The sequence below is a fragment of the Malus domestica genome, chromosome 03 (assembly GCF_042453785.1).
Source record: "Malus domestica chromosome 03, GDT2T_hap1".
Lineage (NCBI taxonomy): Eukaryota > Viridiplantae > Streptophyta > Magnoliopsida > Rosales > Rosaceae > Malus > Malus domestica.
Window position 1 is genome coordinate 13,259,641 of NC_091663.1, and position 27,180 is coordinate 13,286,820.

General features: G+C 34.5%; 2 protein-coding genes and 1 long non-coding RNA gene across 4 annotated transcripts; 1 reads left to right on the top strand and 2 right to left on the bottom strand.

Annotated features, from left to right (window-relative positions):
- Positions 1 to 281: 281 nt before the first annotated feature.
- LOC139194194 (uncharacterized) lies at positions 282 to 1,365 on the top strand. The gene is made up of 2 exons (XR_011578962.1): positions 282 to 467; positions 1,139 to 1,365. It is a non-coding gene; the product is annotated as an uncharacterized lncRNA (long non-coding RNA).
- A 4,005-nt stretch (positions 1,366 to 5,370) lies between these two features.
- LOC103423993 (putative phytosulfokines 6) lies at positions 5,371 to 6,514 on the bottom strand. 2 transcript variants are annotated; one of them, XM_008362071.4, is made up of 3 exons: positions 6,061 to 6,514; positions 5,775 to 5,851; positions 5,371 to 5,640 (listed from the first exon to the last, which is right to left on the bottom strand). In XM_008362071.4, the coding sequence occupies exons 1-3, from the start codon at positions 6,158 to 6,160 to the stop codon at positions 5,533 to 5,535; spliced, it is 285 nt and encodes a 94-aa protein (XP_008360293.1). In that variant the 5' UTR covers positions 6,161 to 6,514; the 3' UTR covers positions 5,371 to 5,532. The 2 variants fall into 2 exon arrangements, with proteins under 2 accessions (XP_008360293.1, XP_008360286.1); XM_008362064.4 differs by having other exon boundaries at positions 5,371 to 5,643; positions 6,061 to 6,443.
- Positions 6,515 to 19,141: 12,627 nt separating this feature from the next.
- LOC103424012 (arogenate dehydratase 3) lies at positions 19,142 to 21,300 on the bottom strand. Its single transcript, XM_008362079.4, has one exon. It carries the CDS (start codon positions 20,668 to 20,670, stop codon positions 19,387 to 19,389), a length of 1,284 nt encoding a protein of 427 aa, XP_008360301.3. The 5' UTR covers positions 20,671 to 21,300; the 3' UTR covers positions 19,142 to 19,386.
- Positions 21,301 to 27,180: the final 5,880 nt, after the last annotated feature.

A 27,180-nucleotide genomic window follows, 5' to 3' on the forward strand; every position in this document is an offset into this window, starting at 1 on the left:
CAGGCCAAATTTCTGAACAACATGGACTATATTCGAACTTTCTGTAAATTGGCATCGGTAGATCACATTCTTAGCTTTAATTTGGCTCTTGTAGAAGTGAATTTGGTTGGGAATCGAGCTCTTTAGGGGCTCTGGAAGTTGGCCAAAAAATCTGCAAAACTGCAGATTTTCGCAAAGAAGGCGAGTACAATGTACTCGCGAGGGCGCGTAGACAGCCACTTTGGGCGGCGCGTGGGGGCGCGTCCTGCCTCCGGCCGGCGCATGGTTGACACGGTGTGTTCGTGTCGTCGAGTAGATCGATTTCATATATTTACACCCTAGGTTTGAGCAAACTATGGGGGTTTTATTTAGGTTTCCGTTATGTGCTTTAATTAATGTTATTTAGTTATTTCACATATAGGAGAAACTTATTCCGAGGATTTTCGAGGCCAAGCTAGGCTCGAGGGCTACGACCCAGCGACGTACTTGTGAGTGGGCAGTTGTTTTATACCTATATATATTTATAGTTTCCATAAATGCGTATTTACTTCACTTTTACGCCTAACTTGCCTAGTATCATTATTGTGATATAAATTGTGATAAATGCTGCTATATGGTTGTGATATTACTGTCATGGCATTCATACGTACTTGTGTACATGCTCATCTTACTGCACCCGATGCTAGTACTCGCCCCAGGGCCAGGGCCAGTCCTTCACGTGTATGTTCACATCCGCACCGTTCGCTCACCTTGGATCCAAGTTTAGGTGCCAGTCTTGTCGGGTAGATTGCATTAGGCGATCCGACTTGTATGTGATGTGCTTTTGCACCAGTCTTCACGTGATCGTAGTACTATAGCATATTAATTACACTCAGTCATGTTCGTGTCAGAAACCATCTGTTCCAACTTGTGTGTCAGCTTAGATGGATGAGCACTTAGTTATATTGATTATCACATGATTATTATTGTGGCATATGATGCATCATTTACTTTGCATATTTCTAGTTATATGGCTGATATATTGGATTTCATACTTACGTAGTATGTTTTGAGGAAACTATACTTGTTTTATGGCGAAGGGTTAGTATATTCAAAGATAAAGGCTTTCTTATAAGCCTTGTTTTGCTGACCCACTCAACTTTGTTTTTCGCCCCTCCAGGACCTAGATATCTGTACTCTCTGTGGTACTCGAGGAATCACGGCAGTTATGACATTTCCTTCTGTTTAGACGTACGAACTTATCACTATTATGTAATAAGTGTACTTTGGTTGCTTTGACTACTCTTTCGTAGTCTCCCTGTCTATTACGCTCTGAATAATTGTAGTGGGTTCAACCCACGAATTGCGCACTCTTTCACTGTTTAGTTCTAATTAGTTTTAATTTTATCCACTTTTTGCATCACTTACCCTTATGGTTACGTCACCTCACGGTGACAGCCAGCATGCTTCGACCCTTCCAGGTCGGGGTGTGTCATCAAACATTTTGATTTAATAAATGGATAAAAAAACTATGTAAAAATAAGAAATAATAAATGGCAAAAGAATGTATCCATAGTGTTAAAAAAATTGGTACATTTTACAAAAAAATAGGTACATTTCACATATAACAAAGTGGTACATTAATAAAGAAGAATGTGTACATTATAAATAAATTAGGGTACAGATAAAAGATTAAAAAAATTATGAGTACAAATGAATTTTTTTTAAATATAGGTGCTAAAAGAAATTAATACATGGGTACAAAATAAAACTAAAAAGAAAATACTACAAATTTTAAATAAAATGTTGCAAATTAAAAGTGGATACAAACTAAAAATATAAATATATGATATAAAGTTTAGGCATAAAACATAAATATACCATATGTAATTTTTCTATCATTGATTAAATATACAATGTCACATGACGGTATACACATGAGTACAAACACAAATAAAACTTTAAAAAATTGGGCACAAAAAGAAACTAATATATGGGTACAAATTAAAAATGAAAAGAAAATTGGTACAAATTAAAAAATATTTGCAAATTAAAAATAGGTACAAACTAAAAATAAAAATATATGATAAAAAATTTAGCCATAAAAATATTTAAAATTAATTAATATATTTTATTATTCAAATAATAAAAATATTTTAACACTAAATGAATATATTTAAAAATAAAAATATTTTATTAATCAAATAATTAATGATGTTATTAATACCCAATGACCTTGATCAAAAATTGAAAATGAATAGGATTTTAATCAATGGAGTAACAAAAAGAAGGTTGTGAACCTAATTTTTCTTTTTTTTTAAGTATAAATATGCACTTATTTATACCATATATAATAAATTTACTTAAAACTACCTAGGCTCCGCCTAGCTGCCTAGGCGCCGCCTAGCTGCCTAGGCGTTATGCCCCAGCCCGCCATCTGACTAACGTTTGGCTTCTTTTATAACCTTGATTTTTAAAAATAAAATTGGATCTCTTGAGTTGTTTAGAATTTAATTAGATTATTATACACCCTTGAATTATAATCAAACATTTAGGGTGTAGAAACCAAAATTGCTAAGGAGAAGAGAGGAGGTGCCACTAGATTGGCTCAACTTGATGGAGCTAAAAAGATGCATCCAACTTACTGAAGTTTGAGGGAAAAGGAAGTTGGTTTCTCTTAGTTCACGAGAATTATGAAAATTTGAAGGCTGATTACTTCGTATTATATATTGGGATGGCAATTTTTCCCACGAGTTTGGGTTCCTGCAGACTTCGTCCTTAATGGGTCGGGTATGAATAGAGGTAGATTTTTTTTTTATCAAATTACCATGTTAACCGAATTGCCAACTGTACTATATTGATTTTGTGTCAAATTTTTTGTGTCACTCAGTAATGGCACGGTAGTGTACCGAATTGAAGTTTTCTGGTATGATATTGATATTCGATATCACGGTATTACTGTACCATACCGAAAATATATTTAGTGTTTAGTACATGAAATATATATGAGTGTCAATTACATGAGAATATGCTGGGATTTGTGTTGGTGTGCTATTGCCTGTGATTTTTACTATATGGTTGTTGCCTGCAGTTTTTTACTGTCAGTGCTTGCTACCTACTTGCTTCAAGTATGATTAAATCATTTGAAAGGTATGTATTAGTCACAGAGTTATATGATTGTGCAAGTAAAATATGAGATAAGGGCGTAAAAATTGAAAAAAGTGGGTCTTGAATTGAGTTGAGAAAAAAAAAGAAAAAAGATTTTGGCCAAAACAAGTCGTTCAAAATAAAGTGGTAATTATTATTACCATATCATATCAACCGAACTATTTAGCATACCAAACTTCGATATTACTGAAAGTTTGGCACGGTAATAGTAATCAATTTTACAATGTTAAAATTTTAGCATGGTGTTGGGGAGAAGGTGGGGATGGTACTTAAGCCTTTGATCGGAACGCTCCCGGTATATATTAATTACTAATTTTATATAAATTCATATAGGGAATTGTTATTAGCATTCCAAAATTTTCATTCTACACCTCAAACTTTCTATATTAGAAAGGAAAAATACACTTGTGAGAAATGTAGAATGAAATTTTTGGAGTACCAATAACACTTCCCTTCATATAAATATACTATATATGTATGTTTTAAAAAGAAAAAAAAATTATATGACAGAGTGGCTTGCTTCCTCTAGTTACATTAATTAATTTGGAACTTTTATCTTTTTCTTGGATTGAAATCATATTTATAATTCCTTTGATTTGTGAACTTAAAACATAAAATCAGTTTTTTGATAGGTATTATTTTTTTAAATTGTCATATTATTAGTTGAAGAAAATATATATTTTTGTAATGGGGCGGGCGGGAACCCATTCTGCTGTACAGCAGAAAGTTACTACCTTCCTCTAATATGGGCAGAAAATTATATAGGGTTTTAACGAAAAGCTCGCGGTACTGTTTACTTTAACAAAAAATCACATTTTTACACTAAAAAGTCAAATCTGGTACTATTCATTTTACCCTTTGTTTTGTCCTTATCGTTAAAACTCAAAGTTTTCAAATTCTTTTTATTAGTTTTCCTAAAATTATAAGGTAGATTTTCCTTTTATAACGAATTAGATAAATGGAAAGGGAAAAGGCACTGGGGAAGACGAGAGATTTTTCTAATTATTCGGGTTATTCAAGTCCGTATTTTATGTGTCATAATAGAATGAAAAGATGCCAACTTAAATATCCGGTACTTGAAAAAAAAAATCTGAAAAAAAACCCACTTTAGCAACTTTGCATTAATTAATTAATTTATTTTATTGTACTTTTTTTTTAAGGAAAACTAATGAAAATGGTTTGAAAACTTTGAGTTTTAACGAAAATGACAAAAATGTGTTGTAAGTGAATAATATCATGATTAACTTTTTAAAGTAAAAATGTGGTTTTTCTTTAAAATGAACCACCGGAGCTTTTCGTTAAAGCTCCTTTTTTTTTTTTTTTACCAAGGCACTAATTATGTCTGATAAATATCACTTTACTTAGTGACATTACTCACAATACAACAGAGGATTGAATACTCTATAAAATTGAACATTCAGGTACTAAAAAGATAATTTCATACAGCTACAAATTAAGGCATTAAATACTACGGAGCATTGTAGCCACACCCGATTTTAAGAGATGATAACAAACTTACAACTTCAAATACAGAGGTAATGCTCAAATCGATTGTGCTAAAAGCTGCTTTTGCAATTACTTTACCTATCTTCAAGAACATACACATGTAGCTGCATTGGATTCTATATTGCAATATACTATGTAGTGTTGGACCAAAACAATTGGGAAGGTGACCACTTTGTCTTTAATGTTCTATCAATTAAATAATGCAGTGTCTAGTTTCTCTTTAGTGGAAACTTTACAAGCAGATATTAAAACCAGAATTTTGCTTCTGTGAGCACATACATATTTATTAAGTGCCGCCAAAGTAGCTACCAGAAGAAAGAACTCAACCGACAACCAAACCAGTTGAAGAGAGAATTAAGAGCTTTCTTTCCACAGTGCCTTCACGTGAGATTTGGGACTACAAGTAGTAAAAATCTTGTTTACTTCCCAACTGTGTCTAAATTTACTCAGCCTAAACTTCCTATCTCCTTACCTGTTTGCAAATTAATTGGAAAGTTTATTTAATGCCATTTCCCAAAATCACCTACCAAAGATTGTAAGTTTTCATGGGTTATAATGCAACACGCGTAATCTCAGAAGTAGTACCGGTAGCGGCACTTATACATAATCTCAGAAGTTTATATATAAATCAATCGCAAATAGGACTTAGTACGCATGTGATGTGATTTTATTTCTTCCAGCGTCACTTATTCTTTCTCTACTTTGTAGGAAGGGGTCTCATAGAGAGTTAAGAAGACATACATAAACTTAAATATCCATTATCTACTTTAGATTTAACTGTTACATTATGTAAAAGTAGGATCTGCAATCTGATAACCAGCTCTCCAAAAGTTTCTTAATAAAGGAGATTATGAAAATAACAAGAAATGAAGGCCCCTTGAGTTGAAAATATGAAGAGTATCAAGGCTTATGTTTCTGTGTGTAGATGTAGTCCAAGTGAGCTTCAGCCATTATCCTTGTCTTTGAACAGTCCACATCTTCATCATCACAGTCCTCCACCCCCATAAGCTGCTACAATATAATAACATATCCCAACAAAAAAACAGTGTCAGACATTTATAGTTTCTACTTGAGGAATACCTCTAGCTAGGGTTGAAAAAAGGAACAAGAAGAAGAAGAAAAAGAAAAGAACCTAAACTTACATCCAGTAGTTCAGTGCCTTCCAGTCCTACAAGTGAATCCCCATTAGCCATTTCATTGAGTAGCCCCTTCTCTTGTCCTGTAGAGATGCTGAAGATTTATATATTGCTTAAAAGAAGGGAAGTTAATGAATAATAACTTCTCTTTGTTTAAATTAACAGGAAGAAGAATTTGAATTTCAGATCTTTTTCATTGATGTAATGAATTACACTTACTAAACGAATAGCTATTTGGTGAACAATATTACTAAACTAATAGCTAGTTGGTGTAATGGCACAAATGTTTTACCTTCTTTATTCGCTAAGAGACGGATCGATACTGTTGAGGAGAAAAGAATGAAAAATATGCAGAGAACAAGAACAGCTCCTGATTTGAAGATTTGCTTCATGGCTTCGAATTCAAATATTAGAGAGAGAGAGAGAGAGCGAGAGAGAGAGAGAGAGAGATGAGCTTAAAGATTTGGAACTTGAGGTGGTAGAAGAAGGAAGAAGAGGATGGAGATAAATATACATGCAAAAAGAAAGCAGCAGGCACTCACTCAGCTTCTGTAAGTCAAATAAGTCACATGAAGGACCCCATCTAAACAAGGCCTGCAGTTGCAACACCTCTCCGCTCCACTAAGGTGGGGCCAACCAGCACCATGCTTTTGTGTGACAACACCTCCCCTCTCCACTACTTTGGTATATGATACATCATATGTATATGTGTGTGTGTGAGAGGGCTTTGCTGCTGGTTTGGTCATTGTCTATCCATATGTTTGTCTGCCATATAATGGTCCAAAAGAGCCCAAAGACACTAAAAAAATCAATGTTATATCGTGGTTGACAGTGTCCACAAGTCAACCTTTTGGTCAAGTTGACAGCTGCTGCCCATCATTACTAAATTTTATGTAAGGACTTGTATAGACATAACATGATACACACACACTACAGTAATGTTATGTGTGAAAGAAATGAAAATGTATGTTCTTATTTAATTGGCGTAGGAAGACAGATGATATTGTATTGTGCAAGTCGTTCTCATTTTTCGTGTTGTCTGGTTATATGCTATATGAAGATGAAATGACTTCTTACTAAAAATCCAATGCCTTAAAAGTGCCCCACATCACATATATATATTTAGTGGCATCAGTGATCAGACCATTCCTATATTTCTACCGAGTTTCTATGCTATTTAAACCAATCCCTAGCATATATTTATTGATGATATATGTGCTAGCGCACAATTTGATCACAACTTCGTTTAGTGAGCTCTAAATATTTTATTTCGCCTAAGATAAGATGTCTATGTTGACTATGTGATTCATATTCACAACCAAACAATTAGGGCATTAATCAAGTTAATTTTATAATTTAGTCGACAACATAAGTATATTTATCCACAACATAAGCATATTTTTAGGAACATAATAATTCTATTACAACTTAAGTCTAACAAGAAATCATTGCTCTATAAAATAATTATATATATATATATATGTATGTATGTATGTATGTATGTATAAATCTATGTCTTTAATCTTGTTGATTATGCAATTTTGATATAAATTATATTTGGGACCGTAATCATTTGTATAGTTTAACAACAAACTATGTGAGCAAATATTAGGGTTTTCATGTACTTATAATTCTACGCATATGTCTAAATTTGATTAAAAAATAAAAAAAAATCAATGTCCTAGAATATAGAACAATTCCAATCTATATGCATGTGGATATTTTGAACAATTTGAACCGTGTGTATCTTTTTTTTATTTTTTTATTTTTTTTATTTTTAAACAGGGAACCAGCTAACAGCTTCGCTACATTAGTCCACTTTTACGATGATCAAGAAAACTCATAAAGATATTTTAACATCCTCAACCGCTATTGTGTTACTCACCAGCACCTGAGAGAGCCATATGTCTTGATTCTTCTTAATAAAGAAAGAAAAACTAATGAAAATGGCTTGAAAAGTTTTAGTTTTAATAAAAAACTATGTTATAAGTTTAATGATTAGTACAAGACCCATATTAAAGTAGTCAAACTAAAAATGACCTAACTATAATAAATTATGATTTGTCGATTTTACCCCTAAATTTTTTAGGCTAAGTTCCAGATTTTCATCGTTAATGGAGTTCATCGTTGAATTGCAGACCTTCTTCTTTTTCTTTGCAACAAAAATATAGATCCTCATGCTATTTAATTTATATTTTGTATTATTTCATTGAAACGTGATCGTTGTTATTATTCATAAAGTATTCGAGGTACTGTTTTTCAATTTTTCTTCGTTAGTGGAGTTCATCGTTTGTTTCTCCAGAAAATAAATTTGAGATCTGCATGTTATTCAATAATAACAACGGGTCACTGTTTCAGGACTGTAAAAATAAACTGTTTCTGGATTTTAAGTAACACTGTTTCTGGAATTTAAGTCACTGTTTCTGGATCCAAATGAAATAGACACATTGTTTCTTAAATGTAAGCTAGAAAAGAAATAGTGAAATTCATTGTATTTGGATTCAAAGCAAAATAAGCATCCTGTTTCTTAAATATAATCAACCAATGTATGAAAGAAAAGAAACAATCAAAAGTTAAAACATAGATTGTTTCTGGAATCTAAGTCAATGTTTCTAGAATTTAAGTAACTGTTTCTGGATTTTGGTTCTTTTCTTTCCAAATACAGTGTTTGTTTGTGCACAGAAAAAATAAACACTGTATCTAATTTTTTTTCTTCCAAAAACAGTGTTATATTTTGGGTTCTCTAGAAACAGTTTTATGTTTTAGTTCTTATTTTTTTCCGTCCTATTTACAGACGCTTGACATGTACGTATATCACTAGGACCGTAGGTCCTTTTTGGATCTGATTGGAATAAAATACTAACACTATAAATTGTTCGTGGTGCAGATAAAAGGATGAGGACGAGGACGATGACGAGAAAGAGGTAGGGCAATAGTTTTGGATATTTTTTATTAAACTTTGAGCCATTTTATTTAAATAATATTTTAAGATGATTTTTGGATAAATATTTGTTGGTTCAAACCTTTTTCATTAAAACTCTCAGTAAAGAAGATTATGCTTTCCTATTGGAAGGTTTGAATCCATCATTTATTGTTTGAACATAAACAATTATCGTAGCAAACGCCATTATTGAGTTTGGGTTCTGTGAATAATAACTTATTCTCTAGGGAACTGAGAACACGATCATCATAACTCATGAAATGATGAAATGTTTGACCAACTTATGTTATGTAACAATAGCATTGGAAACTCATAATTTTGTTGTTGATAAATTATAACAGATGATACCTGCGTATTCACTTTTTGCTTTTGTTTAATGATAAACTAGTACAGGTTTTATTACTTTAAAAAATAATAAACATGTCATTAATTTTTCTTGGATTTCAAAAAAACAAAAAACACATGATATTTTTTTTATTAGACCAAATCAGAAGATAAGTAGATAAATTATTCACTAGTGAGTACCTAAGTATTACCATCATATAACCCATTACTGGTTTTAGTGCTTGATTATATTTTCTAATATGTATTAGAACATCTCTAATGCAGAAGAAAATTTGAAATCAAATATGATATTTGAGTCTAATATGAGTTCAAGCCTCTGTTCGGCTATTCAAAGTTGGGTTTTACTGTAAAAGTTGAGTCCACCTCATGCTGTTAAGAAAAATGTTATTAAACCGCGAAAATTTATGAATTTAATTAATATGCTTATACCCAAATTGCTAAAACTCAAAATTTGAGTATTGACTTCGATGCCTCTTCTCCGATACAAAGATTCTCAAATTTAAGAACTCTAAATATATGCAAATGATTTTAAGAATATAAAACTCAACACTTTTTGGACAAATATAAGTATAGATTTGAAGTTTAGAGATTGGACGGGTTGGCTAGGGTTTGTATACGCTGCAACCGGAACATCGACGTTTTAAGTGTGTATTGACTATGCACTTTGCGTCATGTAATGTCGTGTGTCTGATAAAAGTGATGTGGTGTACTCATCACTTGCATTCAAGTTTGAATTATCTTCCCCAAAAATTAGTCATTTAGAATATCAATCATATAAATTTATGTGCTCGAAATGCACCTTAGCTACTAGTCACCTATCTAAATGAAATCTTGTTTAAAATGGAACCATAATCACTTCATATTTACCCAAATGTAAGCTACAAACAAAAGCCACCATGTGCTCCAATTATTGGGGCAAACTATTCATACACTATATTATCCTTTTTCTGTAACAACTTTTAAGACTATCACCTTTTTCCACTATCTTAAAGTTGGAAAAGGTACTCGTCGGATTTTTTTTTCTAAGGATCCAAGAGATCATGTGATTCTAATTGTTCATAGTATATCGTGCAGTCAAAAATCATTTTAAATTTTAAATTTTAAATTAAACATAAATAGTACCTAACGAAAATTGATCGCATGATCTACGATGGACGATCATGATTACAGGATTCTTGAATCCCCAAGAACAGGATCCGGCGAGATCCTTTCCCCTTAAGTTATCAGAATTCAGGCACCGGCATAAGTTGGTCACTTTGTACTTCTGTTTTCGGCTGTTCACATTGACTTCTCCATTCTATTTTACTTTTGATTAATTTTCATGCTGTACTTCTCACAACTTCATGGAAAAGCGTGAGACGTATGAAATATAGAGTTGTCTATCTTCACAGTTAAAAGTTCAGTGTGATTCTAATTTATTCTTACTCTTTTTCTCTGATTGGAAATGACGCTATTGATTTGAAATACCTTGTGATATCTGTTGGATCTCATGCATGGATAAGTCTCTCTTGTGTGGCCGTCCAAACTGCAATGTTTTAATTTTTTAGGCCGCATATAAATCGCTAAGACCATTTGATATAGCTTCAGAGGTTCTCTCTCTTTTTGTGGATGAAGAAAAATTGTGCTTCTTTCACCTTTTGTTTCATGTTGTCAAATGCATACTTCTCCACCAGAGACTTTCCACAAAATCAAAGTGCCCTAAACGATGGGATAAATGTTTGATATAATTCAACCCTATAAGAATGATTTTCTAGAGTATGACGGATAACTATTTCACTTCTAGGTTTTATTTTGTAGAGATCGAGATTTTTTTTTTTATAGAGGACCGAAACAATCCAGTGTTTCCAACTAAAAAAAGGGTATCACTTACATCCAATGTATTAAAAGGCAGAGACATTGGCGAGGTGTTCCATGGATAGCCCTGCCTAGAAGTGAGACAAAGCCTCACGGGACCTCAATAATTTAATATATATTGTATATATAATTATATATTGAGATTAGAATACTAAAAAACTTGAATTTTGAAACAAATTATGGTGGTTTGGAGAATTTTGAAACAAATTGAGGTATGAGATTGGAGTAAAATTGAAATATAGGATTGGGATTGAGAATTTAGGGTTTGAGGAATTGGGGAATAGTGGAATTGGGGATTGGGTGAAATATAGCAGAGAGAATCAGGTATTGGTTGGTGAAATATACAGAGAAAATGGGATATTGGGTGGTTAAAATAAGAATTGGCAAAGAATAAGGACTGTAGTGATTATAAAAAAAAATTAGACTTGACCAAAACAACGTCGTTTTGGGCCAAGTCTTTATCAAAAATAAAAAACATTTCTTCTTCCTCGCTCGACTATCTTCTTCGTGAAGACGCCGCTGCAACATAGTTACTAAGCACATAGTTTTTTTAGAAAATTTCAGATTTCAAGCAAGATTTTGGATCACGGGAACGCCCAGTCAATGCCTCAGGCACGCCTCATCCACCTAGGTTCACCCTGATGAAGCCTAGGCGAGTTTCTACCCAATCCAAGAAAACGAAGGTGAAATTGCTGAAACCCCACCTCCAAGGTTGCTTAGGCATGCCCCGAGGCGCGTCTTTTAAAACACTGCATACATCCAATAGATTTCGATCAAGCATTTTGAACTCAAGATAGCTCAAACAAAGAGGTGACCAAATGCTATTAAACCATATGATCATTGGCACTCCAACTTTCAACATTAGTGCAAGTGGTACATTATCTATGTGTGTGAATATATAGGGTTTTGACCTAGCAACCGTTGCATCTTGAGTTCGATACTCTACTCTCCCCCTTACTGTAACATTGAATAGTTTCGAATACTGAATCTAGCCTACTTCTGTTATCCTACCCACCCTAACTACTTGGGTTTCGAACACTGGTACCGCAGAAGTTTGTCATTAATAGTATTTAACCCAAATAATCATAACAAAACTAGCGGTTTAGGCTTTTAGCCCAATTGAGTTTGGGCCATTCCGAACCCAAGCAAACGTTATGACCCTGGTTTCTCTTGTCCAGTTCAACTTGTGGATGGCCCAACATTCCTCTCTTTGTTTCACTTCAAACCCAATAATTTTGCAAAGTTAATTTGTTGGTAGCCTACAAAATTTTTTTTCCTTAATTTTTTGATACTAGTTTATATTAGGCAGATGAAAATAAATTAGTATTAAACTAGTCATTTACGACTTACAAATCTAATGTCTTCTACTTACAAAATTAAGAAGAATACCGACATATTTGTTCTTATTTTTCCATGGTTATGACATTCGTTTCCTTTTTATTTATCTTGTGGCATGGACAGCCTAACTTGTCGTATATATGTCAAATAAGAACCTTTGAGCTTCAATCACAAAATTGGCAGTAACACATAATATCTTCCCTTAGATATTTTATACTTTAATTAAATATTTATATAAATTATGTGTTGATATACTAAATACAAAACAATCCATACAAGAAGAAGAGAAGGATTTCTTACCTTTTTAAATTGAGCAAATAATAAAACCAAATCAGAAGTCAATCCAGCATTTGGGTTGGTGATTACGTATATGTTTTTGACACCTACTCAATTTTAAACCTACCAAAAAATGTGCAATTGGACCTTTTCCAACCCCGTCACTTGGTATAAATGCACATGTGCGATGCGTGTGTGGTTCCTAAAGGGTGCGTTTGGTACGCAGACGGAACGGAACGGAACGGGACGGGACGGGACGGAACGGGACGGGACGGGACGGGACGGAACGGAACGAAGGTGTAATTTTTGAAAAAGACATGGGGTATATTTGTCTTAAAATGGTAAAACATTGCGTTCCACAAACGTGGAACAAACCCGTTCCAGGGGGGGAGGTGGAACGCAAAAACACTCAAAATCTGTCCCGTGGAACAGCCCGTTCCACCCATTTTTGGCGCACCAAACGCGGGACGGAACGCCTCGTCCCGTTCCGTCCCGTCCCGTCCCACGTACCAAACGCACCCAAAGGGCATGAAATTTAAAATCCAAAAAATGGCATACCGACCAAATTGAAGAAATTTTGAAAATCAACTTAATTTTGTGCCTTTTTAAATGCATTTAGATTTTCTTATTATTTTGTTTTACCGCTTTATGTCTAGAATTAAATTAGATTAAACAACTCATGTTATTTGATTCTTCAACGAAAACAGAGAAGGATTATACAAGATTAATTATTCACAATCGTGGTGTGCGAGGAATTAGACAAAAATGAAACTTGTCTAATCTAATCCTACCATTTTGTAAGGATTGAAAGATACAAGTTTTCTTAATGAGTAATTTTTCTTCAACAGTTAAATCTGTAAAAATTTTTTTTATCTATTTCTTCCTTTAACATCTTTGAAAATAATAAAAAGTGATGTTATTCACACCTCCAGTATCTTATCCCACTCACATTTTGATGAATTTTCTAATTACAACTTTGTCAATTTGTAAAATGACTAGTAAAGACATTATTTATCCTCTTTTGCATTATTTGTTCTTAAAAAAGTTTGGGCATGATAACTCCCACACTCTGTCTAAAGCAAGGTTCTAAAAGATGCTAGGTTTTAGTTGGGCGGCAAGCTGAGGCTTAGCGTCTAGGCGGATTTAAGTAAATCTATTGTATTTTCGTGTAAATAAGTATATGTTTATACTTAAAAATATATATAATTTCATCATAAACTAGAAAATAGAATGACATATATATTATGAAGTATTGAAACATAATGAAAACATGGGGAGTAAACATGTAATGTGTGTTTATTTAAGTGTTTCATAAGTTTCTTACAATTTATTAGAAACAATAAAATGCAAAAGGAAAGTTATCTATTTTCTATCCAAGTGAGTTGCAACCTAGACAGGTGTCTAGGCGAGTCTGGGCGGGCTTTCTTAATTTTCAAACACTTAGGCATTAATCGGGACAGTGGCTAGCCGCCTATGCGGCGCTAGGCGGAGATTTTTAAAATAGTGGTATAAAGACGAATCCTAACTCATCTTTTCATCTCCTTTCATTTAGAGAAAGCTAAAAAAGAAAAAAAAAAGGACTTAGAAGATGACTTTTTTTTTTATTGAAGAGGTAGAAGGTGACGCTTCTATGGAAGAGGTAGAAAATTATGTTTCCATGGAAGATGTAGAAGAATAATTTTGTGTGTGGGTTATTTGAATTTATTGTTGTCGAAGTTTATCCATGAATTTGGATACCTATGTGGTTTTCCATTTGAATTTGCATACCTTGGTGGCTTTGAATTTATATTTGATTTTGCCTACTATATTACAATTAATATTAGCACATATTTTTGCCACCAAAATTTTCATTTGAATTCACATACTTGTGTTCTTGAAACCTTTGAAATGATGGATGTTCAAGCAGCAGGTTTAGATACCTGATACTCATGATGTTTTTTCCTTCAGATTGCTCTAATACTATCTCAATAGCAAAGCTATAGCACCACATCCTCCAGATGCATCGGTTACCTTGAGATTTGCAGGGTTTTGTTTTGACGTCAGTGAAGACTTCACTTGCTCCTTCGACGCTAGGTGACAGTCGAGCGGCAAGCTGGGGCCTAGCGCCTAGGCGGCTAGATGGATTTAAATAAATCTATTTTATTTTCGTGTAAATAAATGTCTGTTTATACTTAAAATATATATAATTTCATCATAAACTAGAAAATAGAATGACATATATATTATGAAGTATTGGAACATAATGAAAACATGGGATGCTTTATTTAAGTGTTCAATAAGTCTCTTACAATTTATTGGAAACAATAAAATGCAAAAAGAAAGCTATATATTTTCTATCTAAGTGAGTTGCAACCTAGACAGGTGTCTATGTGAGTTTAGGCGGGCTTTCTTAATTTTCAAATGCCTAGGTATTAATAGGGGGCGGTGGCAAGCCGCCTAAGCGGTGCTAGGTGGGGATTTTTAGAATAGTGGTCTAAAGACGAATCCTAACTCATTTTTTCATCTCCTTCCATTCAGAGAAAGCTAAAAAAAAAGAAAAAAAAATGGACTTAGAAGATGACTTTTTTTTATTGAAGAGGTAGAAGGTGACGCTTCTATGGAAGAGATAGAAAATTATGTTTCCATTGAAGAGGTTGAAGAATAATTTTGTGTGGAGGTCATTTGAATTTATTGTTGTCAGAAGTTTATCCATGAATTTGGATACCTATGTGGTTTTCCATTTGAATTTGCATACATTGGTGGCTTTGAATTTATATTTGATTTTGCCTACTATATTATGGTTAGTATTAGCACATATTTTTGCCACCAAACTTTTCATTTGAATTCGCATACTTGTGTTCTTGAAACCTTTGAAATGATGGATGTTCAAGCGGCAGGTTTAGATACCTGATACTCATGATGTTTTTTCCTTCAGATTGTTCTAATACTATCTCAATAGCAAAGCTATAGCACCACATCCTCCAAATGTATCGATTACTTTGAGATTTGTAGGTTTTAGTTTTGACGTTAGTGAAGACGTCACTTGCTCCTTTGACGCTAGGTGCTAGTCGGCCGGCGGGTTGGGGCTTAGCGCCTAAGCGGCTAGGTGGATTTAACCAAATCTATTGTATTTTCGTGTAAATAAATGTTTGTTTATACTTAAAATATATATAATTTCATCATAAATTAGACAATAGAATGACATATATATCATGAAGTATTGGAACATAATGAAAACATGGGGAGCAAACATGTAATGTGTGTTTATTTAAGTGTTCGATAAATCTCTTACAATTTATTGGAAACAATAAAAGGAAAGTTATATATTTTCTATTTGAGTTGCAACCTAGACAGGTGTCTAGGCGGGTTTGGCCGGGAGTCTCAGCAGGTCTAGATGCCATTTCTTAATTTTCAAACGCCTAGGCATTAATCAGGACGGTGACCAACCGCCTAGGCGGCGTTAGGCGAGAATCTTTAGAATAGTTGTCTAAAGACGAATCCTAACTCATCTTTTCATCTCCTTTCATTAAGAGAAAGCTAAAAAAGAAAAAAAAAAGGACTTTAGAAGATGACTCTTTTTATTGAAGATGTAGAAGGTGACGCTTTTATGGAAGAGATAGAAAATTATGTTTCCATTGAAGAGGTAGAAGAATAATTTTGTGTGTGGGTCATTTGAATTTGTTGTTGTAAAAAAAAAAAAAAGTTTATCTATGAATTTGGATACCTATGTGGTTTTCCATCTGAATTTGATTACCTTGTGGTTTTGAATTTATATTTGATTTTGCCTACTGTATTACGATTAGTATTAGCACATATTTTTGTCACCAAACTTTTCATTTGAATTCGCATACTTCACTTGCTCCTTTGACACTCTCATCTCCGTCTTCTCTTCCCTCTGATTCTTGCTCGCTTTTCTTTCTTAATTTTAGTTTTAGTTTTATTTTTTTACATGTTTATATATATATATATATATTTTTTTTTTCAGAGAATTTTATAACTTCATATGTATATATAGTAAAGGTTATCTTGAGAATAATAATGAGTGGGGAAATATCATTTTAATTATTTAACTTTTCAAAATGGTAGGTGAGATTATAATGCGAGTGAAGAAATAAGACAACGAGATGAGTTTAACAGCTCTCATAATAAATTACTTAATTCAATCTACTCTAAAACACCAAACGAGCAATTAGACATTGAGGGAAAATGATTCAATCATAATAATCGTTCATGATCACAAAATCTTTTGGATCCCCAGAAAAAGAATCCGACTAGAATCCTTGCAATCCTTGTCAAGGGGAGCTCGTTCCTACTTGACAATGACTTTTAGATGACTATTAGGAATTTGTAGAGACCAAATACAAATCAAGAAAATTAGCCATACTAAGCGAGACATCTCACGTATGCGTGATTATATTATTCAATTTCCTAAATAAATACTCAATATGTTTAAATAGAGAAAGCTAATTATTGAGAAATTATTGATGCAATATGGGGCCCAAGACCAATATGGCCCACTCCATGTCAGGAAATACCAATGAACGTTAGGGAAAAAAGAAATTTTTAGTTGTGACGGGAATATGGATAGTATATCACGTGTTTTTATGCAAATATTGAAAAATTTTAATTTTTAAATTATTAACCTTTTAACACACATAACTCATCATTTCTATAGAAACAAATAATGTATCATTTCGTATGACGGTTACACTAAAAAATCTCTTCACGGAAACGTGAGGAGGGCGTCAGGGTGAAAGCGAAGTGAAGTGGCTATCAACCACTTGTTAGCAAGCAAAGCTACCAAAACACAAATTGCAGACTGCTCCACCTACCACAACCCATTTTCTCCACCATGCCCCTGCTCATCCAACCAAACTCTCTCTCTCATATATATATATATATATATATATATATATATATATAATATTCGTCACTTAATAATATGGTCTAATATTATTTATCTTTACCTGGAAAATTATGTTTGATTCTTGCTAAAAGTGACTATGAATCACATTATTGCTAGCTCATTGTAATGCTTACCTTATATTGATTGTTCAAAAAAAAAATAAAAAAAATAAATAAATATTCTTTATATATAGGATGGTGCTATATTTACATACCATTTTTTACCTTCAACACTGTTTTCAACTTTTAGCGTCAAATTAAATGAATTAGAAAAAAATCAAAGAATAAAAATTAACCGGAGATGTGTGAGAGATAAAAAAATGTGTATGATAAGACCACCCTTTATATAGTCACCCATGTAATCCTATCTTATTCCAAATCACCCACGTAATCCTATCTTAACATTGTTTATTCTTCTACTTTAATCACTCTTGTATATAATTTTGGTCATATATCCAATCATTTAAGGGTAGACCAAGCTTTCCTTTCAAGATATAAGACTATTGACACATTTGTTTTGGGTTCAAATTCACTTTACATGGCACTTTGTAACTAGGGACTTGAAAAATTTATAATTGGTCTCTGAACTTTCATTATAGCTTATAATTTGTCCGTAAACTAAAATTTCATTAATTGAGGTTTTTAAATTTAACAAAATGTCTAATATATTCAATTCTAAGTATGTGTTTATAGACCAAATTTAAACAAAGGTGAAACAATTAAATTTAAATTAGGGTGAAAGTTTATAAATCGATTGTGGGTCCTATGTCTTGCCACGTAATCTAATTGAGGGGAAATCACACAGATGGACCAATAGTACATATTTTGTTTACTTCATGAACAGTTTAGAGACCAAATCTAATATGCAACGAAAGTTTGGGACCAATCCTCATATATATATATATATATATATATGCATATGCTAAGCATTTTCTTCGTGCATCAACCACTGAAAGCCATTTATTAATGTAAACTAGCTTATGATCTCAATTACACAAAATTTGTCGATTTTCACGCATGCGGACCGAAAATTGACAATGAAATTTTGCTTTAAAACGAGAGTAATTTTCTATAGTAGAAGGTAATTTCACATTTGTAAGAATAATGAGCGAAAGTGACGTTGATGGAACTCAATCGGTTGGTTGGTGAAGCCGTGAAAATGGGGTAGAAGCAAGAACAAAGGTAAGTGCATGAACCCCAACTCCGAGTTTATTCTATATGTAGTTTGGAGACTTGACTTAATCGCAATAGTTTCAAATCTAAACTTAGACTTGTGTCACTCGGTTTTGGTTAGTGAAAACATGCCTTGACAAGTGTTTCAACAACCCCAAGCACGAGCCTCTCCAATCATTCTCATCCATTCACCTAAATTGTGCATTTATTTTGCATGTTTTTAATTTGGAAAACGGACGAGAATGCTTGCTTGCTTTTACTTAAAAAATAAAATGACAAATACTTAATTGTCGAAAAAGACATTTGGGTTTTTGATCTTCGAAAAAATATGAAAATTAAGTTAATAACAAAATGGATATCATATTTTGCCAAAATAACAATAATTTTCAACAACTGACAATAACGTTACGAATCAAACTGTAATCTTCGAATACAGACGGCACCGCAAACAAAAGAAAAATAATCTCCAAATTACTAACAAAAAGGAAAAGAAAAAAAAAGAATTCTAATTGTTCATTCTTACACGTGACATAAGAAAAGTCGACTGAAAAAATGCAAAAACTACAAATAAATAAATATATTTACCCAAACACCAAATTCCAAATTGTATTCACTTGCTTGTGATGGCATGGGCCCACCCATCGATCCAGATTCAGATCCATCGAATATTAAAAAAATAATAATAATAAAAAAGGGTAGGTAAGCGAATGAGAGAGAAAATCGAAAAATATCAAATTTTCTCCCAAGTCCTTGTTCTTTGTGGTAATAATTTTACTATTTCGGGGCCTAAGGAATCAGGTAATTGCACTAATCACCCCCCCTGGAAGGACTCCAAGGAGTCATGTCCATGGGGTAGCTTCCCAGGACCCTTAAGAAGGACGTGAACTCCTGCACCTCCGCCAGCGCGTTCTGTGCCCTGACCTCCGCCATCGATGCCTCGAAGTCCACGTAGAACAGGTACTCGAAGTGCTTCGCCGTCCCCTCGTTCGAATCGCTCACCAGCCTGATCGGACGGTTCCGGTGCGGCCGCGACTCTATCTTCGTCAGGCTGATGTTCCGGAAGGCGAACGCCGATAGGACCTTGAACAGCACCGACGTCCCCTTGTCGTGCGCGAAGACGATGCTCGTCTTGAACGGCCGGTCCGTACGGGGGATGATCGGCTCCCGGGCCAGCATCACGAAGCGGGTCACGTTGCTCGAGTCGTCCTGGATCCCGTTCTCCAAGATCTCCATGCCGTAGAGCTCGGCGGCTCGCGCGGAGGCTATCGCTGCCGTGTCGCGAAGGTTGTTGGCCGCGACGAACTCGGCCGCGCCGGCGGTATCGTCGACGGCCTCGCGGGCGACGTTGAGGCCGAGTTTGGTGAGAGTCAGCTCGCATTGAGCTAAGGCTTGGGGATGCGAGATGACTCGGTTCAAGTACTCCTTTCGGACTCCGGGGAGGGCTAAGAGGCAGTGGTGGACCGGGAGCTGGACTTCTCCAACGATGTGGAGGCGGTGGCGGAGGAGGAGATCGTAATTACGGTGAATTGAGCCGCCGAGGGAGTTTTCGACCGGCAAAACTGCTCGATCGGCGATCCAGAGCTCGACGGCCTGGAAGGCGACTTCGAATTGGTCACAGGGGATGGCCTCGCATTTCGGGTAGGCTTTGCCGGCGGCGGCTTCGGAGTACGCGCCGGGGACGCCTTGGTAGGCCACGCGCAGCTGGGAGCCGTGCATAGGAGCTGGAGAGTAGTCGGTGATGGTGAGTGCCCTGGGAGGCGGAGGCGGGGAAATCGACTTGTCGTCTTCGAGCTTTTCGATGGGGACAATATCGAGGTCAACGGAGGTCTTGTGGCCGTTGACGGAGGCAACATGGTCAGCGGTTCCGGATTTGTCGGAGGGGGTATGGGGTTGCTGGGAGACGACGTTGCTGGCAAGAATGGCGCAGGAGCTCTGCCAGTCGGCGCGACTGGAGCCGACGCCGTTGGGGAAGTGGACGGAGTCGGAGCGGTAGGCGCATTTGAAGACGGGGAGCCGGGTGGGGGCGAGGCGGGCGAGGCGGAGTGCGGGGCTTGTGAGATTGTTTGGTGAGGGCGGAAGAAGAGACTGCATTGTGTTGGGGACTCGGATGGAATTTAGAAAAATGGAAATTGATATTATATATTTTTAAATTTTGTTTTGGGGGAAACTGAAGGCTTGGTGTTCTCTTTGGGAACGTCAAGCTGAGACGAAAGGAGGGTGGCGATGGGTATTTATACATGGAGAGGGAGAGAGAGAGAGAGGGGGACGAGTCCGTTGAGAACTTGAGAGGAGGTGGAGGGCGGGTTTGGTCAAATCTCACACCTACCACCCTCGCTCGCCTCATGCTCTCTCATTTCTTACAATATTTTATGTTTGCCTTTTTTTTTATTTTTTTCTTTTGGCTCTACTAATCATTATTATTTTTTTTGTTGGATTTTTATTTATTATATATTCGTTGGATTTTATTTTTACTATTACTTGGGAAGAAATTAATACGTGTCACGTGTGGGATCACGGCAATGTTAGGTCTCTGACTCTCGGTCGTATTGTTTTTGGTTTAATATTGCTTTGAAAATGCTGGGAACCTTCTGTAAACGGACAGAATAAGAAGTGGGATGGCTTCTCAGTCTTTTGATCATTTTGCATTATTGCGCAACGATTGTAATTATTCACTTTTAGCGTTGTAAAATCTTCAGTATTTAACTTAGATGATTAATGATTTTGGGATTTCGTTGATTCTTAGTAGAGTTTAGTCTTTAAAGGGTGATATTTAAAAAAAAAAATAAGAAGGTTCAAATGAGAAAACTGCTAGCATTCTTCAAATTAGAGTAGAGGCTGAACGAGAAATTGGAATTGCGAGGATCACTCAAAAAAAACAAATAAATAACAAGTGTTAAGTTGCTTATTTAGATCGAGAGTGAAGTTAAGGCTATGTTGGGGGTGAGGATTTAAGTTCTTGGGAATTGAGGTCGAGTTTGTAAAGAGTGGATCACAAAAAATTGATAGGAGGGGTTTAAAAGTACACTCCATGATCATTAGAAATGTATGTAAGAGGTATTTGCAAATAACAGCTTAATAAGGAAGATGAAACATTAAGGAAAAGACGTGATAAGAAATCCATTGGCAATATCAAACATGTACCTGCCTCACATCATACAGACAAGAAAAGAAAAGAAAAGAAACGAAAAGAAAAGAAAAGGAAAGAAAATATATATGTAGGGCATGGTTCAAATCTTGTGTTTGGTATCACTGCCTTGAAGTAACTTTCTGTCCCGAGTCCAGCAATATCCTAGTACAAGAAAAGGGGAGTTCCATAGCAAGTTATCAACCTTCAATTTGTTCATGGCACCGGATAAAGTATTAGAGAAAATTGGAGCATTGGTAAATATTGTCTTCCACATAAGAGTTTACGGGTTCGATAGGTTTTTTGGTTTAGTCAACTGGTGCTGAAGTATTTTAATTGGTCCTTTTTGTTTTGTTTTGTTTTTTTTTGTTTTTGTTTTTGTTTTTTTTTTGTGTGGGTGTAATCGGAACAATTTAGTGATTAAATTTGGACAAAAAAACTAGTTCTTTGCTTGGTCGTTCAATCATTTGGTTAGAAGTCGAACTTCAATTTAATTTTAACCTCCCCAATTCTTGACTTGGTTGGTGGCCCACCTACGCACTAGATCCAACGAAGGAAAGCAAATCCTTCGTAGCGGCCTCCTGTGCCAAAAATAAGGAAACACTACCAAAATTAGATACAGATATTTGGTTCTTCTATTGCTTATTTCCCAATCAAGATTTTTTGTGATATGAAATAATGTCAAATCAAATGGAAATATCTTTAATCACCATGATGCACCTCATGTTAAAATAATTTTTACAAACCATAGCTTGATCAACAAGTACTATATAGAGACTTCAAAGATGGATCTTCCAGTGGCTCCCAAGGACATCTCCTTACATTAAATAATTACTAGAATGTGATAGATTTGTTGTTGTTCATTCATGTCTATCGATGCTAATACAATGAACTCGAACAACACACTATTGAGCCCTGCGAGTTAGTGAGATTTTTAGGTGAAGTCAAATTTCATATCTAAGAGCACGTAATATTTGATTATGCATCAAGTAGTGAGTTAGTGAGGGTTTTGAGGTGAAGTCAAATTTTATAAGAAACTTTATAGCTCAATTCCTCATTAGGGTTTCTAAGAGGTAAGTAGAGAAAGCACAAGCTCTCTCCTTCTCTCTAGGAGGCCGGCCACATGAAGAGGAAGATACTACCATCTTCTTCCTCAATCATCCTTTGTTTCAAAACTTGAAGGTTCTCTACCTTGGGAACTTTGGGAGAATTCATTCAAGCATCCAAATCTAAGAATCCAAGAAGCAAAAGATGGAGATGAAGGCTACAAAGTGCAACTCAAGGAGATGAGTGGAGGCCTTCAAAGCCTCCTTGAGTTGAGATTTGAATTCAAATGTATAAAGAAATCTCAACTCTTTATGTGAATTAGAGAGGTTCTTTGGTTAACCACACTACTAGGTTTGAAATTTCATGGTTAAGTTTTATTTTTTAGTGCATACAAGTATATTTCCGCCGCTTATTTGTTAAATGCATGCATATATGTTGCTCCATGAACTGAGAAATCTTTCGTTCATTATGAAACTGTAGTTCCTTGGCTTGAGACAATGTTTCATTGTTCCTCCTTATAATGACATTGGTTGTTTAATGGTAGGAACATATTTAAATTTATTGATGAACTTGTTTATCCAAACAACCTCTGGACTAGCATAAGTAGCGGCATAATATTCTGCTTCACAGCTCTTTCATTCAAAATGAAGACGCATCCATCCTTATGTAGACTTAACACTTTACAGATTTCATATGGTCAAAATCAGATGAGTAGACTTTCACCAACTTCTCATCAGTAAGTTTTTCCTTATTTTGTGTACTCCTAATAAAGAATCCTCAATTATTTAGAAGGAAAGTTATTTATCCTGAATTTAGTTAATCCATAAAAAAAATCTTTTCCTATAATAATCGCTAACTCGACAAACTTAAGACTAATACATGAACCCAAGTTAATTCATGTGAATACATGCAATTACTACATGTTTAATGTATACATTAAATCCTAATCTACTTAATTTAATGAGGAGTTGACACTCAGTACTATGGTCTGGTGGTATTCCTCTTCACTTGAAAGTGAGATGTCTTAGGTTCGAATCTCGTGGATAGTGAATTTGATACCAAATTAGGCTACCAATTGTGTGGTTTAACCGAACTTCCCATTCCTTCAGTGTAAAAATATCGATGTATTAAAAAAAAAAAGTAGGAGTTAAGATTATTCTCAACACAAGAGCCAAGATATCATAATATAAGGTGCTTTAGATTTTGGCCCTTACAACTCATTATTTCTAGATAAAAACCCATCTATCTTTAAAGATCCAGTTTAAGCTCAAATTTAAAATTTGCAAATATATGGGAACACTATTGACCTATTAATACAATTTATTTACACTCATGCCACTCATACTGTGTGGTCCATTTTCCAAATTCCTAAATTTGTGCCAAATTAAAAGTAGTAGAAAAAATTGAAATAAAATGTAAAAAGTGTTTGCATTAACCGTCTCCATGTCAAACTAGAAAAGTAGTTTTTTTTTTCATGATATATTTTGTAGCAATTTTACCCATATTAATTGGTAGGTAAATTAGTTTGTTCCAATTATTTAAAAAAAAAATAATACTACACCTATATTATATATTTTGAATCAAATAACATTCCTCTAACTTGTAGGTAAATTATTTTCTATGTATTGTTATATATTTTAGACACGTTCTGTTGTTGTATAAACATGAGTGGAACATAATATTGTTGATTTTATACATCAAACAACATTTCTTTTGTTATAGGTAAATTATTTTCCATGTACAAGTACTTATGTTAGACACGTTTTGTTGTTGGTACATACAATATTTTGTATCATTGTAAATAAAAATATTACATTACACCCATGGTATAATTGTTGTATGTAAATTATTGGAAATTAATTTGTAGTTAGGTAATGAACATTTTGCATCATTAGAAATGAACATTTCAAATAGTAGGTAGGTAAATTAATTTGTTCTAATTATATAAAAAAATTACACTACACCTAGTTATATTTAATTTTTTCAATCATTAAAAACATTTATACTACACCCAACCAAATAACATTTATCTAACTTGTAGGTAAATTATTTTTCATGTATTGTTAGATATGTTAGGCACGTTTTATTGTTGTATAAACATGAATGTAACATAGTATTTTTAATAGTATGCATCGAACTACATTTCTTCTTAAGATAGGTAAATTATATTCCATGTATTAGTACATATGTTAGGCACGTTTTGTTGTTGGTATAAACATTATTTTGCATCATTGTAAAAAAGAGATATTATATTACACCCATGGTATAATTGTTGTAGGTAAATTAATGTGCATGTAGATAATGAAATACAATGTTCTAATATATTAATAAAAAAAGGGTAAATTCAAAAGTATTCAAGAGTAGGGTGAAAAAAACTAAATCAAATAGTTTTATGAAAATTCAAAGCAATAAATTTTTAACATTAATGTCTTTTTTTTTCTTGTTGCAAAATCATTTACTCTCTCCTTACAATTAATTGTCTACATCAAATATGTAATAGGGGTATTTTAGGCATGTGAAAAATGTAAAATGTGTGAAGTAATATGAAATTAATGAATTTGCTTATGTGGATCCTAGTCATTGGGTTTTCTTTGAGTAAAAAAGTTATGTAGGGGTTTATATGAAGAAAATTGAGTTGGTAGGGCTAAAATCATATTTTCAGCATAATATATAATAGGGTAATACTTGGGTACTGACTGTTCAGTACCTAAAATTTACTGACTCCAATAAATCAAAGACACCTGTCCAATTTCAAGTCTCAAATCACACAACCAAACACCCCTTGTTCTGCAAACCAAACATCCTTCTTCTCTATCTTCGCCCACAGTTTGCTCCAAACCAGCAAAAACGTTGCAAATCTTTCCCAAAAGTTATTACGCATCTAATTGAACCCATACGATTTAACTTTATAAAAAAGAGTTTCATGCTCTTCCTTGAGGTTCTTTTTCACCCACTGATTGTAACCACTATGGAGATCCATATTAATTAATGGCACAAAATGTGGCTTCAGGATCTTGCTCGTCGCCACAAACATCACCAGGTTGAGATCAAATGGAAAAAAATGACTCTCCGAATTGATGATGACATGTTGCGATCATTGCCATTGTCCATAATGGAGGATGATGATCGCAGTCCTGTAGAAGAAAGGGATTGTGGTCACTAGATAAGACAGGGGTTGCGGGTGCGTTGCCGGAAAAGAGAGGGATTTAGTGTTTTGATGTGGGAGAAGAAAAATGTTTGGTTTGTAGAATAAGGGATGTTTGGTTGTGCGGTTAGAAACTTGAAAATGGAGAATACTAAATAGTCAGTACCCAAGTATTGTCCATATATATATATATATATCTTTATATATAAAGTTAGGAGCACTTTTGGGGTCACAGTTTTCACCAAAAATAATTGGACAAAAATACCCCCCAAACAAAGTAGTTTAAAAGCAATCCAAAATAATGCAGGGGTATTTTCGTCATATAAATATTGTTTTTTAATAATTAATTCTTTTTGTACATTTTTGTTTTGGTACAATTTTTTTAATTTTTAATTTTTTTTTAACTTTTTTAATTTTTATAATTAGCACCTGTTTAGGCCCAAAGTAATATTTTGCGCCAAACTTAGAGTCATTCTCGGTCCAGTAATATTCATATAGAATCTTGTCATAGTTTGTCAAAGGTTGGCCAAATCCTATTACGAAGAGGATTGGTTTAGATAAGGGTGAGGTAGTTGAACCTAGTGCAACAAGGAGTCTTAAAGCTGTGAGGTAGTTGAACCTAGTGCAACAAGGAGTCTTAAAGCTAAGTATGCTTATAATTAGGGGATGAATCTGGTTCATTAAAGAGTTTGGTTCAAAGTCCTATAGGGGTTAAGATTGGCCGAAACCTGATTAGATTGGGTTGAGGAGTTGTAATCCAAATAAATTTCTAGTTCAGCCATAAGTGGGTTCGCTGCTATAAATAGAGAGGGAAGTGCATCATTCAAGGTCTCTTCAAATCAACACACAAATTGCCTTGCACAAAGTTTCTCAACAACCCTGAGATTTTTCCCTCTCCCATTTTCTTCTCGCCAACACATATTTAGTTTGGATAGACATCACTGTGAAGGCAACCGGCGACATCTTCAGTTTGGATAGACAACACTGGAGCCGTAGAATCAATCGACCGAGGAGCACCTTCAGTTTGGATAGACAACACTGCTTCGAGCCCGACTGGTTATTTATCTAAGTCTCGGTCAACAAGGATTCCCGAGTCCTTATTAGTAAGGGTCATCTCATCAGCCTTTTTGACGAAGTGAGGTGTTACCAGGTTACTACATTCGGCACATTGAAAGCCGAATATGAAATTGAACTTTGCAGAATTAGCAGTCTTGTCTCCAGGCTCTAGAATTCGAAGGCCGAGACGTGTTCTTTCCTCGGCCGTGGTCGCAAGATCAAGAATTCA

What these genes read in the sequence shown, in the direction of transcription:
- LOC103423993 (XM_008362064.4), bottom strand. Translation starts at nt 6,160, where the DNA reads ATGAAGCAAATCTTCAAATCAGGAGCTGTTCTTGTTCTCTGCATATTT. An exon ending in TCTCTTAGCGAATAAAGAAG is followed by an intron (nt 5,852 to 6,060) that starts GTAAAACATTTG and finishes GCATCTCTACAG; the next exon opens with GACAAGAGAAGGGGCTACTC. An exon ending in AAGGCACTGAACTACTGGAT is followed by an intron (nt 5,644 to 5,774) that starts GTAAGTTTAGGT and finishes ATTATATTGTAG; the next exon opens with CAGCTTATGGGGGTGGAGGA.
- LOC103424012 (XM_008362079.4), bottom strand. Translation starts at nt 20,670, where the DNA reads ATGCAGTCTCTTCTTCCGCCCTCACCAAACAATCTCACAAGCCCCGCA.